Below are 19,365 nucleotides of genomic sequence, written 5' to 3'. Positions count from 1 at the left end.
TTGGTATTCGTTGCTCAAAAGGTAATCTTATTCCTATTCAAAAGAACAACTCATAATACAAATCTCCTTTGCCCAAAAACTCGAACGAAAGTTCAGTACCGTGTTGTAATGTTTAATTCATTTATTACACTTGAGGAAAAACAGTTCGGAGTGATTCCCACCACACCGTCTCCTCGACAACAGCAAAATATCACCATATGTCCTCAATAAGGACTGAAACCGACTGCCGGCAACAGAATGGGTCGGAGTGTAGGAACCTGAGGTGAAGTCTGAAATGAAATATCGTATTTCTCCATTGTGACCCTGGGGGACTTATTGAATGCTCGAGGTGTTAACTTAACACAGCGTTTTATCGAAAATCTACCTTTACGAAAAGCTCACGTTTTCGCTGTTGTCACGTGTCATCCTAATGTATTTTCAAAGTACTACAATCTTATCTTTACTTATAATCCATCAAATATTTTAGCTCGCTCGCTCGCGATTGGTCTAAACGCGTTACGTGACTGAATATGCTCCAGCTAAAACAATTTTCAAAACTGCCCATGTTGCAAAAAAGATTTGAATGATAATAAATACAATAGCCTCCATGTGGGGGTGAAAATATGCTCGCATATTTGTCCTTGGACATTATCTGTTCCGCAAAGTTCACAGATAATGTCCGCGGACATACATCCGAGCATATTTTCGCGCCAAATGGAGGCTATTGTTTATGTAATACTGAAAGCTCTTAGTGTTTGGCTTCTTTTAGGAATAAGGACAGTGTTGTCTAAGTTACTCATTGTTTTGCAATCTAACAAGGGTTTGCTTGAAACATTCCGTCATGGCCAAGTTCTAAATACAGTCAGTCACACCAGTGAATCTAGGCAGATTGAGGAAAAAGATTTCCACTTTAATTTCCTAACTGAAACGTTGATGCTGTTTGACAGTTTTAACTATTAAAATTACTTTCCCCCCAAAGCATATTTCGCAAGGCATCACTAAATTGTAAGCTTAGTCTTACCAAAACTAAATGACATACATGTATTCTTTATTTAATTTGCTTCTAACTATTTTTCCAGAAATATTGTAAATAAAACAGTACATGTGCCAGTTTCAAAACGACATAAATTATGCAAAATCTCCATTCGGACTCGTAGCAACAAATAATTCGGTTTTTACATGTAAATAATGTTGGAGAAATACCTAATTGACACATAAAGATACAAAACTAAGTAACAGGAGTTTAACTTTGTTGCGACAGACTTGAGTAGTTCACATGAAGAAATCTACGCTTAATTTACTAAGATTAAATATTTCCATGCAAAGTTAAGGACTCTGCAATCTAAATGAAACCGTCCACATTGTTTGCCATGTGTTCCCCTTGTCTTTTATGGTTGTGTCCCTGCTGTTATGGGCGTGTTTTGCCCGCGAGGTCATTCAACAAACGAAACGCGTCCACTTTTAGCGAAGTCCACTTAGCGACGCCCACTTGTGTGATAACAACCATCACCTTCACAGACGAAGTATATCAGAAAATAGTCGCTCTGATCTTCAGGTCATGTTACAAGGAGACAGACGCGCCTGTCCTCTGAATTTCAGGACTTTGTTCCACGTAAGTGATTCTACTCCTGGGTGAATCCGATGGTTCACGGCCTTTTGACTCTAACTGAGCCTTGTGGATTTCTGTCGGCCAGATCGTGTGCCGAGCCACCATCATCACAACCCTGTCGTCAGGCAACAAAATGACATATAAACCGTTATTAATTATCCCAAGACTGCAGTAAATAAAGAACAAACCTACTTTACCTTGGAAGAAGAGCCAGCACTGCACTTATTGCGCAGACAGCCCAGAATTCCATAGTTGCCATGGTTACAAACGGTACGAAGTACATATCCCAAAGGAAACGTCCTAAGCCGCCGAGTACAAAGTACCACAAGAACGAGAGAACAATACTGCCCCATAAAATCACATGGTGGAGGATTGTCTGCAGCGCAATAACAACCAATGTTAACAAATTTAACAGTATTGCAAAAGGTTTCGAATTTGATAAACTTGCCTTTTATACAGTTTAGAGCATGTCAGCAATTCAGCCCCTGTCATATCGCTCAAAAACATTACTATATGAATTTTTTTTTTCTAGCTCTGTCGTGTAACTTGAGAGGGAAAACTCCAGAAAAATATATCAAACACGAAAGACCGTGTTTGACCACATTTCCAAACACCGAGAACTGAGAGAGTTGAAAATACGACGCGTCGCGGAGTATTTTTGATGAACTTTTTGACGAACTTTAATTTCGCAAGAGCATTAGTTGCGTACATAACTGCGACGATCTCTACCCGATCTCTACGTCTTTCAATCTTTATCCCGCAGTTCAAACATATGACTGACATTTGAAACATTCTCTTGCATGAGTAATATTCTTGCTTACCCACTGTGCTGTTATAAGTGCCAAGTACAAATTAGCAACAATCACTGAACTCTGATGTAGCGTCACTCCAACCATTCTCAAGCCGGCTGTGCTTCCATTGTACACCTGGAACGAAATACGAGACGAACAAATAACTGATGACATTCATTCAACTATAAGTTTTTACAATACATACTTTCGGGAGATAAGCTTCAAAAGAAATTCATACCCGCTACATCGGCAGATAACCAAAGGTTAAACTTGACGTTAACCGGGAAAAAACAGGATAATGTGTGTTTTTGCACCTTGAACAACTATTGTAATGAGTTTCTTCGGTTCATAAGTAGTTTTGCAATACTGAAAAAAACAAAACTGACAGTTTTTTGCATGCCGAAAATAAAGACATAACGGGCTGGTTCGAACATAATTTAACTAGCCTTTTCACAATACTTACCAGGTAAGCAGCAAAAAATATCACTACACTTTCATACAAAGCATCTAAAATGGTGAGCCAAAAGAGCTTTCTTGTGTATGGCTATGAATAAAAAGATAGCATATCAAAACTTACAGATCTTCAATTCTATTAACTTGTGAGTGATTAGCGTGAATTTCAGACGTGTCCTTGAGTCGCACTCTGCCAAAAAGACGCCGTGTGGAACTTCACGGCTTGAAATTTCGGTTAGTGATACTAAGTAAAAAAAAAAAAACAGCTCCTAAAACTGATTGATAAACTTCAGAATCTACTTATCTCTGAGTGACGTTGAAAAGACATTGTTGGCATAAAATTGTCGTCTGACCGATGGGAAACATTGCCTTGCTCGAGGAGTGGAACACCAAGTTCGTGCTCCTATCGTGACTCTTAAGGGTGTCATAACTTTCAGCGTTTCCATATTTTCATTAGTTCGTACGACCAACCCAATATTTCAGAGACAAGTCATAGGAGAACTATGAACTAATTTCCTCGAACTCATTAATTCTTCATCAAGTTAAAACAAAGAAAATCACAACCGTGAAGGAGCTTTGGATACCCGGTCTTAATTAGCATAGATTTTGAAGGTTTTACTTCTTCGTTTACTTCTTAGTTTTTGTTTCGATTGAGAAGATATATCAAACACTCGAGACTGTGTTTCATCGACTATCCAAACACCTCGAATCTCGTCGAAAATACTCCGCTCCGCGTCGTATTTTCAACTCTCTTCTCGGTATTTGGATATCCCGATGAAACACTGTCTCTCGTGTTTGATATATTACGTAACATGAATGCAACATATTGACAAGGCTTTTGTGCTGTACCTCGCTGTTTTGTCCTGATTTGTAAAGAGCCGGCTTTCTGCTCAGTATATGATCAGGAACATCTTTATCCAGTATTCCACAAATGACGGGCGGGACCGCGGTAAAAGCAAGATTAAAGAGAATCAGCGACATATCATCAATGGCATTTGAACCAGAGAAACCATTGTACAGTTGAAACCAGAACAGAACTAATACAAACATCTGAAAGGTAAAGAAGAGGAAAACAAGTAAGTGAGGCTGTATTACCATCTGAAGATGTTAGGAGGTGCGGTGGCTTCATGGTTAGTGTGCTCGTCTCCGGATCGAGCGGTCCGGGTTCGAGGCCTGGCCTGGGACACTGTGTTGTGTTCTTGGGCAAGACACTTTACTCGCACAGTGCCTCTCTCCACCCAAGTGTTTAAATGGGTACCGGTGAACTTAATGCTGGGGGTAACCCTGCAATGGACTAGCAACCCATCCAGAGGGGAGTAGAATACTCCTAGTCGTTTCATGCTACAGAAACCGGGATAAGCTTCGGTCTGATGGGCCACATGGCCCATATGCAGACTTTACCTTTTACCTTTATTAAGGGAAGTTAAAGAGTTCAGCTGAAACGAGCTTGGAAATAAAATTGAGATTTTCAATAGCAAAATATTCGACTTTGTAAAACCAGTTTGTGAGCAACAGAGTCGCATAAAATACCCTGATCTTGCGTTACACTTCTTTCAAAAAAGCTTCAATAAAGCGGAAAACAAATTTGGTTGAACACCTTTTTTTCGCTTTTCCATACCGACCAATATTAAAAGCCGTCAAATTGTGCGGGTAACTGCTAACGCAATTTTCAGGAACTTACAGCATTCTTGAAGAAGAAATACAGGAACATCTTGCAGATGCGATCGTAACACCAATGTCCATGGACCAATAGGAGACGAGAGAGGAATTTAAACCGACCAATGGCGAAGTCGCTGGCCATGACAGCCTGCATGCCTTCCTGTCCCGAGATACCAATGCCTACATCGGCCATTTGGATCATGCTTACGTCATTAGCGCCGTCACCAATGGCTAACGTCATCGTTTTCAGCCCATTTCTGACAAGTTGAACGACTCCAGACTAAGGAAATTCGTTTAAATGGGGTTAGTTACGTGAAGCAAGAATTCTTTGCCACTATGATAACAAAATTCAACTCCTGCAGTAAATAGGGATCGCCGATATCTTTAGAGGTCGTTTTTCAGACTGACAAGTAGCTTTTCAGTAAATATGGCAGGAGAGGTCAGGAATAAAGAACTACCTCGCTATGGCTCGGCAACACTGAATATTTTGCAGAGTCCACCACTTGTTAAAGATTCCATTAACTACAATTATTTCCCCTTGGTTAATCCATTTTACAACACTCTTTCCTTGCGTCACTAAATTCTCACAAGATTACAGATTCAAACCCGTATGACTCGATTCTCGACAAGACTACACGAGAAAATTACTCGAACCAGACACAACGCAACTAACCTTCTGCAGTGGCGTAGCTCTGCAACAAAGAACAGCTTGACAACGTTTCGCTAAATCCAAGAACTTGCGATTCAACGGTTCTTCTAACGCGTACATGAGTGTCCGTCCGTCAATCACTAGTCCGATTGATTGACCGTCAGTGGGTGGTGGATTTATATGTCCTGACACTGTGTTGGAGGAACTGCCGCTGGCGATGCTAACTACTTCAGACTGGAAGTGTAACAGCCAAGATGTGATCTGGGCTTCGCATTCATTCTGCCGTGACAAAAGAGGATGTAAGGTGAGAGAGTGAATCACATTGGCCTTACTCACAAGGCAATCTCTCTAATGTTACGTCCAAGAACCACCACCCGTCTGGCCGATTGTCCCATAAAATCTCCCTCCAGTGTGCATTACGACTCCGTTCTCCTTTTTGTCGAACGCAGTTTCTACTGGTTTTGGAAATCCCACGAGTGTCTAGAAATAGCCAACCAGTGACGCGAATTCTGCTCATGTGGACAGGCCAAGCCGCTTTAATGGCATTTTCACCCTCTACGAAAATATCCACGCAACACACGAGGGAATATTTACGCTGGAGAACTGGAACTGGGTATCATGTCTAAAAATAGCTTGAGAGGGGGTACCCTGGGAATAAGGCATATATGCTACCCTTCATCCTCTCTTGGCCGCAAAAAAAGAACATCGTGACATTTCATTCTGTTTTGAGTGGTGTCGATGGATAGACCACGTTACAAACAACAATCTGTATACACTGGAATCCTGTTGTTTTTCGAACCTCCAAGGGAAAATAAAATTGGTTTGAAAAGTCGGCGGTAAAATTACACTGTTGGATTAAGAGGAAGGAAACGAAATTTGGTTCGAGTTATCGAGAGGTTAAAAAAATCAAGGATTCGAGAAATCGCCGGCATTCCATTATATATCTACATTTAGTGTGTTTACCTTGGATTTTGCGTTCAGAATAACTATCTGCATAGTTTTGTCCAGCAATCTGGAAGCATATGCAATATTAATTGCTGTTTCCTACAAAAAAAAAATATATGTAGTAAGTGAACTGAAGTAAAGATTAATTTGAAAGGCACTTATGATCGTTGCCAAAAGGAAAACTAAAAAGTGATTATTCGCCATTCTGCAACCTATACTTATCTTCAGATCGAAGGGGGAATATTGAATTCAATGGTCCACAAACTCAAACAAACAAGCAAACTTCTATTTGATATTGATAGCGTGATTTTTTTTTATGTGAACCACAAAGCCATACATCAATCAGAGATATCTCAGTGAGAGATATTTCTCCCAAATTATCGATGGAAATATATTTGTAGAAAAACCTTTAAATCCAGTTTTGACTTCTTAAGATGTGGCACTAAGTAATGTCACCAAAATGTTTTGTTATTGGTAGACATTACAGTAACTATATTTCCTTTGTTCAATCACCTGCTTGTCTCCTGTGAGGACCCATACTTTAAGGCCTCCCTCGCGTAATCTAGCAATTGTCTCAGGGACTCCATCTTGCAAGCGGTCCTCGATGCCAGTGGCACCCAGGAGTTCCATATTACACTCCAGTTTATGGGCCGATGCGTGAAGGAGCCTTTCTCGGTCGTGAAGCGCTGTTTCAGCTTGCCTGTGTTGTTCTAACCATTCTTGGTAATCACCAATTGATAAATCCTAAAGCAGTCGGAAATTAAGTTAGTGCTTAGTTCCAGGTATAACGTACAAGTTTATCAAATCTTTCACTCCCAAAACGTAGAATGTCGTTCTACCTGTTATCAATGTGGATAAAACCATAAGGTGTGACGAATGAAAGCTATTGAGCAGTTCTTTCATGTGGTACTGTTTATTATGCTGTACATGGTGGTTCTAACTTTTCATCCTGTGGATGAAACCCGAATATGTAACCATTCAAATAAAAGCTACTGAGCAATACTTTCATGTGGTACTGTTTGTTATGCTGTGCATGGTGGTTCTAACTTTTCATCCTGTGGATGAAACCCGAATGTGTGACCATTCAAATAAAAGCTACTGAGCAGTACTTTCATGTGGTACTGTTTGTTATGCTGTGCATGGTGGTTCTAACTTTTCATCCTGTGGATGAAACCCGAATGTGTAACCATTCAAATAAAAGCTACTGAGCAGTACTTTCATGTGGTACTGTTTGTTATGCTGTGCATGGTGGTTCTAACTTTTCATCCTGTGGATGAAACCCGAATGTGTAACCATTCAAATAAAAGCTACTGAGCGGTACTTTCATGTGGTACTGTTTACTATGCTGTACATCGTGGTTCTTACTTTGACTCTGTGGATTAAACCTTGGTGTGTGACCATTCAAATTAAAGCTATTGAGCAGTACTACAAACTGTTACCGTTGGGTTCTTCAACATCATGAATAATTAAATTTGCGATTTCTTCAACTTGCCTCCCTTTGAAGTGAAACTGTTTTGACCGTCACTTACCCTTCTCGCCATACACAGAGTTCTGAGTCCATCTCTGGCATAGAGATCCAAATGAGAAGCAGTTTCCTCCACTAAAGAGCCCCTGCTTTCACGCCTAGCAGCCCACGTTCCTTCACCAGCATCAACCTCATCTGCCATGAACTGTTGATTGGATCGCTCCAGCTTTGGAAGTACAGCAGAATCGGCTCCCTTACAGTACAGTACAATACTACTATCATCCTCCCGGCGCACGACAATTGACATACGCTTACGTGAAGAGTCAAATGGCAGCACGTGAAGTAATTCATACGTCACTTCACCCTCGCCTGGTATATACAACGTCACTTTCTCGGGACTGCGCGAGAGAAGTTTATAACCGTACAACTGAGCAGCTTTCACGAGAGCTGCCTCATCGGGCGACTCCGCTTCGTAAATAAGCTCCTCGTTCGCCGTATTAAAGGCGTCTGCTGGTTCTATTAAAGACGACGGGCTCTTGGGCCTTTTTGACAAATTCTCAAGAGAGGGTTTTACAGGGCTTGCTGACACACCCAAGTTCAAGTGTCCCGTGCTTGAATCACTTGTCCGTGTACGTACGGACCCGTAATCAGGGCTAAGGTGATTGTTCAGAGTTCCATACTCGCCTAAATCTAACGGGGCGTGGTTACTGTCCGGGCTATTGGGTAAATCAGTTTCATCTAACCTTGAATTTCTACTGTTTTGTGTGTCTGGAGGCTTTCTCGTTACAACCACAGTATTGCATATAGCTAGTAGTATAAAGAACTCTCTCAGATAAGAGCTCTGCGGTCCACAGGGATAACCTGCTTTGCCGGTCGCCTCTATTGCTTGTGCAAGCTCTTTATCCCAGTAAATTTCATCACCCTATAAGGAAAGAACGAAGCGGGGTTAATAATTTTTACCGCTTATCTTATGATCACCTTAGCAAATAGATACCATTTTGCCGTGCGTCTGTTCAGTAATTGATCACAGGTCAAAATGTTGTAAAAACAAAAAAGTGGTACACAAGGCGATAGCCGCGTGTGTCACTGATGTTTCTTACCGCATTCTGACATCTTCTGTGAACTATTACTGAACAGACGCACAGCAACATGGAATCTGTTTGTTTTAAACAACAAAGAAACCAAAAAAGATGTCAATGATGTCATCTATAAGACCCAATCAAAATGCGAGAATAATTTGACCTTATAAAATGTGTTGGCTACCACAGAACTTTGGGCTTTGTTTATAATAAGCAGTGTAGGACCTGAAGCATGATCCCATCAACCACCATTAATAATAGAAAAATAATCTGAATTTGGTCACGACTGACACCTGTTCTATGCTTTAAATTGGTTTAGTAACTACTATTTGCTGTTGAAGAGATAAGCTATTTCCCAAACTACGTCTTGCCTCTTTTTCAAAACGAGGCCTGCTGCAAAAACTTTTATGATTTATTGACTTGTATGAAATTTTAAATTAATCTTTGTATGAGCAAGACTTTGTACCAGGTTTCATTTCCAAACAGAGGCAAAATACAAGTATTTTAAGCCAAAAGGCTATTTCCATGTGGTCTATTCTTGGTGACAACTTCAGCTTTTATACACAAACTATTTTCATTAATAGCAAGGAAACAGGAGGAAGGGCACAATACTGTAGATCAGTTGCTTTAGCTGAAAGGTTAGAGCTTACAGGTTTGATTCTTATGCCTCTGATCCCCGGGCCCTACTCTTTTGGCTATACAAGTATAAGCTTGGGTGTGTTATCACCTTAAGGTTCAGAGTCAACAAATACAAGGAAACAGCTCACTTTTATACTTTACTCACTTTTGACCCATCAGATATTTGATGGTACATTTGATCAGCAGCTGGTAATGATGGTCTGGCATCAACAGCATCTAATCCTTCATAAAACAAAATTTACATAACACCAATTGGAGAGGTGGAGGTAAGGTAAGTAAAGTCTGTATACGAGCCAACTGGCCCATCAAACCGGCACGTACCTTTAGTTTCTATGGTAAGAAGCAACTAGGAGTATTTCTACTCCCCCTGGATTGGTTGCTAGTCAATCGCAGGGTCACCCCCAGCGTTAAATTCGCCGGTACCCATTTACACACCTGAGTGAAGTGAGGCATTGTGAGAGTAAAGTGTCTTGCCCAAGAAAATAACACAATGTCCCCAGGCGGGGCTCCAACCGGGACAGCTTGATACGGAGTCAAGTGCACTAACCATGTGGCCACTGTCCCTCCACACAATTGAAGGGCACAATTTACAGTTCCGTGTTTTTATCAAAATGACCAAAGCAAATTCAGCAATCCTCTGCTGGCCAACTAATGTACAGTGTCTCACTTATTTTAATTAATGAATTTTTTGTAATAGTGTGCGATAGTGAAATATGTCTGTAAATAGTGTCAATTAATAAAAAATCTAAAAAAAAAAAAAATCTATATTGTATTTGTGTGAATCCATCATTCTAACATTTGAATGCAACCAAAATCATGTCATTCAGTATGATGGTTTGTACTGCACTTAGTGACTAACACTCAAGCACTCTTTAGTAAAAATTAGACTCTTTCGCCACTAATTCTCACTAATGAAACTTAACTGTGACAAATTGTCATTTGTCATTGATTCAGATGAAAGGGCTGGGTGCCCTGGGGTGATGCCCCCTTAATATTTCAGCTAAGCTGACATAACATGCACATACATACCAAGTTTGTCCTTGTGAGAAAAGTTCCTCCCACCAATTGTACACCTCTTGAACACCATTTTGTTTTCAGTCAGAGTCCCTGTCTTGTCTGAGAACACATATTTGATTTGCCCTAAATCCTCATTGATGTTGAGTGCACGGCACAGCACAGGCTGATCCATGTCAGCATAATACAGCTCCAGATCATTGGAGATAAAATACACTTGGAATAACTTGACAACTTCCATAGACACATAGAGAGAGATTGGTATAAGGACCTAAAGAAAAAGAAAAATATTATCACAAATTCTCAAATTTAATAATAATTTATCTAGTTAAAATAGAGAAATCACAACCGTCAAGAAGGTTTGGATACCAGAGCTTAATTACATGTAGCATAAATTTTGACAATTTTACTTCTCTGTTTACTCCTTAGTTTTTGTTTCAATTGAGAGGATATGTCAAACACTCAAGAGAGTGTTTCATCAGCTATCCAAGCACCTTGAATTTCTTCAAAAATACTCTGCTGCATGTCATATTTTCTATTCTCTTCTTGGTGTTTGGATATCCTGATGAAACACTGTCTCTCGTGCTTGATATATTACATAACAGACAAAAAAGCGAGCCCTGGAAAAAATACTCCATATTCAATCCAAACTTCTCATTCCACTGCTCAGTTTCTGCTGGAGGGTCAAACTGCAAGACAGTATGAAACCATGGCAACCACATCACCCTGGTAAAGCACATTTTATATGTATCTGAAACAAATGTTGGGAAGGCAAGGCAGGCATTTGGGATGTTGAGGCCAATATGGCGGTCTACAGCGCTGACAACTAAGACCAAGTTGAGAGTCTTTAGATCAAATGTGAAGGCTGTGTTTCTGTATGGTTCTGAAACTTGATGGCTGACCAGAGGATTGAAGCAGAAGCTGCAACTGTTCATCAATAAGAGCCTGAGGAACATCCCGCGGATTTGATGGCCTAGACGAATACGCAACGAGGAGATCTGAAGACAAGCAGAGCAGCGACCGGTAGAGCAGGAAATATGACAAAGGGCTTGGGGTTGGATTGGCCACATGCTGAGAGACCAGACGGATGCATAGCCAAGAGGGCAATAGAGTGGAACCCACGGGGGAAGTGCAAGAGAGGCAGACCCCAGCACACCTGGAGGCGCACAAGAATGGCAGAGCTGGAGGGGAGACAGCTCACATGGCAGGAAGTGTAGCGCACGGCTTAAAATAGGGTTAGGTGGTGGGGACTAGTGGACGACGTATGTTCCATCAGGAACGAAGAGGATTGATTTCTTTTTTGAGAGAGAGAGAGAAACAAATGTTTCCTTGGGCTCATGGCTGGAAACATTTTCAATATTAATGAATAAATTTATATAATTTGTCCATATACATCAACCTCCCAAGGATATTTACAGGATAGGGTCAAATTTCATGACTGGTCTAAACTGAGTGACATCTTAACAGGTATATCACAATTACACTTAACAACTGCTCTTTTATAAGCATTCAGAATGCAGATATAATCAGTACGTACAATATTAACAATGGAAAGATCAACATAACTGGTTGTGACAAAAATAATTGGCCATAATTACGAGGTGACCGTAAAACAGGGTTCCACTGTACATCTGTACTGAATTTTAGAAACAAACCTGTAAAATAATGATAAATGTCCAGAATCGAATGAAGCCCTCCATCAGTGGTTCTCTTACAAATGGCTGATCAGAACTCTTAGAACCAGGCGTGAAGTGTCTGTTGAAGAAATCATTTCTGTCTGTCCAAAACCCACATCCTGGAACGAAACATGGGACTGTCAAACACAACTTCACACTCCTAAACCATCAATAAAAATCTTTTTCAAAAAAATCAAAAATAGTCTTTCCAGATATCTTGCAAATGGTATTTAAAATAGAAACTTTACAAACCATAACTAAATAACATTGGTTTATGGTAAGGAAAAAAGTTGAAAAAATTGCACATATTTGCAGAGTAAACAAATTCACTTTTGACAATTTGTTTTAAAGGACTCAGACAAACATGACATGTAGTTAAACCTTTAGACCACAGCCAATTTTGGCTACTGACAGTGTGTCTGATGAGTTATTACCATCATTTCTTGAGTATTAATCAACAGAATAAAACACAGTCCTTTAATTTGCAAACTTCTAATACTTAAGGTAGCTTTAATGATTTTGAACTTCTAACAATAAAATTAATATAATTTATGATATACCATGTATATGACAGTTCCTGTTTAAATTTTAACTGAAGCACAAACAAAATTCAAAAAAGTCTTACAACCAATGAAACATTTTCTTAGGGCTAAATATCATTATGCTTAGGTCTGTTTAATTACATTACACAGTGTATTATCAATAACTGGAAGGAAGTAAGTATTTACCTACTCCTCCAAGAAAACAAAGAATGAAGAGGATGATAACACAAGCAACGACATCCACATTGAGATCCCTCTCAACCTTACTGCGCTTGTATCTTGGACCACTGTTATTCATCAGGGCTTTGCTGTCATGACCTAAAAATAACAAGCACACATGTTACATGTGGGAGACATGGTGGCCGTGGCCTAATAGTTTGTGTACTGGACCCTAGATTGAGCTGTCCAGGTTCATGCCCTGGCACAGGGCATTGAGTTGTGTTCTTAAACTAGATATGTTACTTTTACAGTGCCTCTCTTCACCCAGGTGTGTAAACGGGATACCCGTGAAATTATTGTTGGGGCAACCTGACAAAAGGCTGGGGGGTAATCCTGCGATGAACTAGCATTCCATTCAGAGGGAATTGACAATACTCCTAGCCACTTCATGCTACTGACACCAGTGTTAAGTACTGAGAGCTACATGTTTGATTCAACTGGGTTTAAGAGGGTTTTCTTTTAAATTAATATGTGTAGAAAAGGAAATGCACATAGTCCATAGCCCACCCTGTCTGTAAAGGGACATTTCATAATCTTTGTTACATGTAAAAATTTTGTGATTAATTTATCATACATTCAGACATGCAAACATTCACTAACATTTACTACATCAAAGTAAAATCACCAATAAAAGCTACGGAAAGATACAAACAACTGCATACTGTTTACATATTACACTTTACTGTAATTCAAATCTGGTAGTATTATTTTTTCCAGGATTCCACCATTTTTTCAAACATGACTCGTATTATTTTAATTGTAACTGATGCAATTTGTTTTAATTGCAAATATGATGTAATTTAACAGAGAAAAGCCACCTTGTGGATCTGTTAAATAAACCATTATCATCATCATTATTATTATTATCATTATCATTATCATTATCATTATCATTATTATTATTATTATTACTACTATTATTATCATCATCATTACATGATAAGTTTACACTATAGGAATCCAATACTAACAGTTTACATCAGACAATAAGAAGATTTTTTCACGCCTTACTAAACTGTAACTTATTGAAACTTTATAAATCTCCAGGCTGAAAATATTACGTTACTACACACCTGCATAAACAACCATTCCTTCCACCCAATCAGTGTTGCGAATAATACAACCGCGTAAGAGCAAATTGTTCTTGCCAACAGGAATTTCCTTACCGTCATCAGTTATTCTGATTTTAGGAAAGAAAAACCAATTTAGTCTGCAAAATCAGATGGAATAGCTTTCTAGTAACATAAATTTGGGAAAAAACAACTAACAACACTGCAGCTAAGCAGCATTAATTTTGTATACGAATGTATAAAAGTGGCTTGCCATTAACTTTAAAATAGGTAATTTAATCAAAGGGCTTTAAACTTCACTGGTGAGAGCAACAAACACAGCTGGTGGAATCTCAAAACTTCTGAGGATTGACATAGCCTCAAAACATATGAATATTGGTCAGGAATTTTCATTTTCAATCTAGCATTCTATTTTAGGTAAATCTATGTTTTGTGACGTACATACAACTCATGACTTAAGACTCACTTATAAGTGAACAAAATCAAAAGAGTAACTTAAAACATTTAATATTCAAATTTGAAAATAACCTGTTTTGCTAAAAATGGTTTGAACAGTTGGCCAACCAATTTGATTGTAAAAACAATAGTATAATAACTAATTATTTATTTTTTCTTATTTTTCTGAGTATTTAAGAAAGACAAAATAGATAACTAAGCTGACAGGGAAAATAAGTCACTGACAGAGATTTTTCTAGCCACAGAGTAGTTCCATTTGATGCAGACTGTATTCAGTCCCAGTTGCTAATTTTTAAATTACTTAATCTAAAACAACTTGCGGTCAATATTTACCGACAGCTGCTCTTCACTATGATTGACAATACACTTACAAAGTCCCATGAAATCTGTGAATATGGTTATTTGGCACTTCACACTTCAACTTATAAGGGAACTGCTCAGGGGAAAACCTGGAATTTTCCTAAAAATAAAAATTATGAAATATACTCTTATGTAATTGTATAGAAATCTTATCACTTGCTGTATTAACAAGCAATTTTTTCTCAGTCAGATGTAATTATGTATTGCGTACTCGGGGCAATAATAACCTCCTCCTACTGATTGAACCTAAGGGCCGTACTGGGGAATATTGGCCCTAGGTCAGGTAAGTACCAAAGTGACCGAGGGCCAATATTCCCCAGTATGGCTCCAGCAAGCTAAGGTAGTGAGTAATTTATTATATGGAACTCGAATTTGAATTTGCCAGCTTCCAAAAACAAAAAATACACGGCTTATGACCATTTCCATGGAAATAGTTGGTATAACGAAATCCCACCATGGAAGAACCAATCAGAATAATCAGATTTACCTCAATACATTACAAATTTATCATTCTATATATGACAAAAAAATTTTCAAATGTAAAAGCAAATTGTTTCTGAAAGATTTTAGGACTGCAAAGAAGGAGAATGAAGAGAAAGCCATGTTACAGTAAATACACTGGAAGCATGGAAATTGTGTTATAAGACACCATGTTATTGGACACTTTGATGTTGGACTCCAATTTGATGAAAAATAAGGCATACAAAAAACCAATCAAATGAGACAAAAAACTTTTTTTAAAGTTCTGATTAATTGTGATACTTTTCGCTGTTCAGGAGAATATTGAAGATATCTAATCCTTACTTATACTGGCTTGTTAATTACCATGTTTAGCCCTTTCACAACTTCTCTTTGCTTCAGATTTGTCTCTCCATCAAGATTGGCTGTCTCAATGTGGCACACAGAATTCGTGTCACTTGTGTTTAACAACAGGATATCTGCTGGGATGCTCTCATCACTTTTAAGCTTGACAAAGTCACCAACCACTACTTTTTTCCAAGCTATTGGCTGGTATTCTTCAGCATCACTTTAAAAGATTTCATAGGTTAAGATATTACACCAGCACACAATGAATTCTGTCATTTCATACATTAAAGAGGGAAACATGGACGCGTGAAAGAGAAACATAAGTCAAGTAATTTCTACTGGATTTATTAAGGATTAACAATCTGATATAAGCAAATACCATAAAAACTCGCATATAAGAACCTAGTGATTTAAGAACCTACAGGTTGAAATCTGGCATTTAAAGACCCAAAAATATAAGAACCTGTTCAGCCTGGCAAAGGAAAATAGGTTCTTATACAAAAAAATCACTCCAGTTTTCATGACCACAGTCTAAATTCTGGATTTTAATTGTGAGAGAAACTTCTGACAAAAAGTTAATGCGTATTTTTCTTTGATTTACATTTTTTGGATTTTCACTAGAAATACCGTAAAATTCTAAAAATAAGCCCCTCCGTATAGAAGCCCCCCAAATCTGAAATACAAAAATACCTCCTATTATAAGCCCCTCCGAATATTAGCCCCGGAACTTGTATTTGAAAATTATCCTCAATTATACAAACCAAAGCAAACCACACATAATCACCATTATCAGGAAGCCTTTTTTGGTCATAAAAGAATGATTCTGTGCACTAAAGCAGTGTGGTCAACAAGGGTTGAAGTTACCGTTTTTACGGTATTTCCATTCTAATAAAGTTTATTACCATTGTGTTTGAACTTGGCATTTTCAGGGTGATTAATTTGTTATGAATTTCTAACCAAAACCCGAATATTACCAGTTGCACATTCAAAAATTTTGACACAAATTTCCCTCCAATTATAAGCCCAGCCAATTTTGAAACGCAAATTTCCCTCCTATAATAGGCCCCTCTGAATACAAGCCCCTCCCAAAAATAAGCCAGTCAAAAAGGTCCTTTGAAAAATATAAGCCCCGGGGCTTATTTTCGTCATTTTACCGTATGTTTTCCATAAAGCTATGTACAGTGCAAGATAGACAACTTAAAATCTAAATATCTTATAGAATAAGATATACAGAAATGTACTAGCAAGCAGTTTTCAGTGTTGTTGAAAATATGAGTTCTAAACCATTATGTATAACTAATAAAAATATTTCTGCAAATGGTTATCCTACAACAACCTCTGAAAAATAAGATAAAAACCTCTTAAGAACCTAATCAGCTTGAACTGTGAAAAACTACCCTAAAACAGCAGAACCTGATCAGCCTGACCTTGAAAATTCTAGGTTCTTATATGTGGGTTTTCACTGTATTTAAAATTTACAGATCAAATTTGAGACATTAAGTGTATATCAAACACTAAAAGACTGTGTTTGACCACATTTCCAAACACCAAGAAGAGAGTTAAAAATAAGATGCATAGTAGAGCATTCTTGGTGAACTTCTAGGTATTTAGAAATGTGGTCAAACATGGTGTCGAGTGTTTGATATATCTTCTCAATCAAAGCTTCGACTAAGAAGACAGACAAATAAATTGTAAAAATTTATGCAATGAAATCCAAACTCCGTCATGGTCATGATTCCCTTTGTTTATAACTTGACGCATTATTAATGATTTGGGAATGTATTTTCAAATATAATATTATCTGATTATCTGTAAATTGGTTTTGGCCTTTCACTTGAAGTTTATAGACAAATTTCTTCTCAGGACATGTAGTAGTACATCTACAATAATTGTTCTTTGTGAGGCTTAACTTCACAGGATATCACAAAAGGCTCTTACAGTAACGTTTTTTAATTATCAACTACAAGTGTCAAAATTTTACCACCAGTGAGATATTTAATAACTCATCAAAACAATTTATGTCAACATGTGTGTCACTGTACCCACACAGAGCTTGCAGTCAATTAATTGTGCTGAAACTTAAGCGCTCTTAAGCTTAAGTTTCATTATTTAATGCGTGTAAGAAATGGAAATTCGTGCAAGAAACAGAAATTCGTGAAACAAATGAATTTATAACTATTAGCGCTAGCTGCAGCAATTAGCATGAAAGCTCGGGCCATTAACTTTGCTATCGATCACAAAGTTACGGCGACCTTTTGAATCATTAAACATTTATTAAAATACAGCTCTCAAGCGTGGGCTCTGGTTACTTTACAATCTAAATTGTATCCGTCTGTAAATGTGTAAAAAGAAAACGTCTTGAAGTTCAAATTCCACAGAGGCGTCAGTGTATAATCGAGTTGACGTAAGGTGCTAGCTTCGACATTGAAATGTCTTTTAATTTAGCAACATCCCTGAAGTTTGACACGAAATATTGCTTAACATTAATAAAGTTGTTGAGCTAACATAAAGCCAGGGATCTGACATGCCAGGATTTCCACGTCGACAAATAAACATATGCAAATGATCCAAGAAAATACAGTCCATTTAAATTAAAAATAAGCTTACACGAAATCACAAAAAAAATCTTACCTGTTAAAAACATGACAAATGCTGTTATTCACTGCCTTGTCGGACTTGTATCGTCTTCGATCTTCGAACAAGTCTTTGATTGCGGTCACGGAAAGAACGAAAATCAAAGGTACCATGGCGATGTACTTCCCGAATGCGTTAATTTCTGGGATCAAATTTAAAATAACAATTCCCAGAAAATAAATGTTCGCAAAGCGATGGAACTGTTCGAATAAGTTTTTTGGAAGGAAGGACCATAGTGAATATTTTGTGGTCTTGATGGCATTGCTACGGTTGTGTTTTGAGTGAGCACTGCTGAGTAGTTCCTTGGTTTGAGCATGTTTTGGAACAACTAGCCGGTAGCGATCGTCTTCTTTCCTGCCTTTCTCTCTCTCTGACTGCATGACGGAGGCTAAAACACAACCGCATCAGTAAACCTGTAAGTTATTAAATCTTACCGAATAATTTCCCACAACATGAGGCCACAAAAGCAAATTTGAATGAAATGTCCTTTATCAGTGCGGAAAGCGGAAGATTTGGAGTAAGTGAAGTAGCAACTTCCCGCGAGCCCGCAGTCACAGCCGTAAACTACTGTCAGCAGCAATCGGAAATTGTCGGTAAATTCCGGTCTTGTTCGGGAATACGAAAATACCAATCCCATGGCCCTTAGCGCGTTTACAAGCCTCTTTGGCAGACGCCATATTGGACATTGCAGAGATCGTTTCGACTGTCTTTGGTGTTTTCCCTTCGTTTGGTTCACTATGGGCAGGAAATTTGGTTCGCTAACAAAGGGCAAGAACATTGTTACGTATTCTCTGTCTCCATTTGAGCAACGCGCTTTTGCTGGGGTGACGAAGAGCATTGCAAACATGGCCAGACGAGTGAGAACGCAGTTACCTTATCAGCTACCGGCTTTCATCTCTGGAATATTGCTCTACACCTGGGCGATGGAAGACTTTCGCCAACGGAACAGAAAGAACCCAAAAGACTATGCAAATGACGAGTGAATTTTTCTGCTTATTGCGATGTGAATTTCTACAGAACATTTCCTACGTGACGCCATGGGAACTTCAAAATGATGTTATATAATGATGCTTGGTCTGCTACAGTTTTACTTTCTCGTTCCACAAGACGATTTAAACTTAAAATTGAAAGTATTTTTGACTTGGTGCTGCATTTGGATTTCTGTGATCAATTTCTCTGCGATGTGCTTTGTTTCTGTGGCTTAACTGCCAAATTAAAGCTAATTAACAATCTTCCTGTAAACGTTTGTGAATACCTAATACAGTAATGTCATATGGCTGACTTGTATTTTGGATGCTGACCATCATAAATTGTGTTTG

The 19,365-nt window shown here is 38.4% G+C and overlaps 1 protein-coding gene across 1 annotated transcript; it reads right to left on the bottom strand.

The window, feature by feature from the left end:
• Window positions 1-868: 868 nt before the first annotated feature.
• Window positions 869-18,827, bottom strand: LOC145498040 (phospholipid-transporting ATPase VD-like). Its single transcript, XM_081477909.1, has 18 exons — window positions 18,044-18,827; window positions 15,431-15,632; window positions 14,617-14,705; window positions 13,793-13,899; window positions 12,687-12,818; window positions 11,938-12,077; window positions 10,298-10,553; window positions 9,414-9,490; window positions 7,615-8,472; window positions 6,599-6,829; window positions 6,104-6,184; window positions 5,165-5,419; window positions 4,514-4,771; window positions 3,682-3,882; window positions 2,843-2,923; window positions 2,410-2,514; window positions 1,786-1,964; window positions 869-1,703 (listed from the first exon to the last, which is right to left on the bottom strand). Exons 1-18 carry the CDS (start codon window positions 18,424-18,426, stop codon window positions 1,541-1,543), a joined length of 3,798 nt encoding a protein of 1,265 aa, XP_081334035.1. The 5' UTR covers window positions 18,427-18,827; the 3' UTR covers window positions 869-1,540.
• Between the last annotated feature and the right edge of the window lie 538 nt (window positions 18,828-19,365).

This window comes from Orbicella franksi, chromosome 9 (assembly GCF_964199315.1).
Source record: "Orbicella franksi chromosome 9, jaOrbFran1.1, whole genome shotgun sequence".
Taxonomy (NCBI): Eukaryota; Metazoa; Cnidaria; class Anthozoa; order Scleractinia; family Merulinidae; genus Orbicella; species Orbicella franksi.
The sequence above is the reverse complement of the archived record's forward strand: the minus strand, read 5'-3'. Positions and strand labels throughout refer to the sequence as shown.

Excerpts from the sequence above, each read along its gene's own strand:
- LOC145498040 (XM_081477909.1), bottom strand. The coding sequence starts at position 18,426 with ATGCAGTCAGAGAGAGAGAAAGGCAGGAAAGAAGACGATCGCTACCGG. Across the intron at positions 14,706-15,430 it reads TTGTGAAAGGGCTAAACATG|GAAAATTCCAGGTTTTCCCC; the intron begins GTAATTAACAAG and ends TTTTATTTTTAG. Across the intron at positions 2,515-2,842 it reads TATTTTTTGCTGCTTACCTG|GTGTACAATGGAAGCACAGC; the intron begins GTAAGTATTGTG and ends ATTTCGTTCCAG.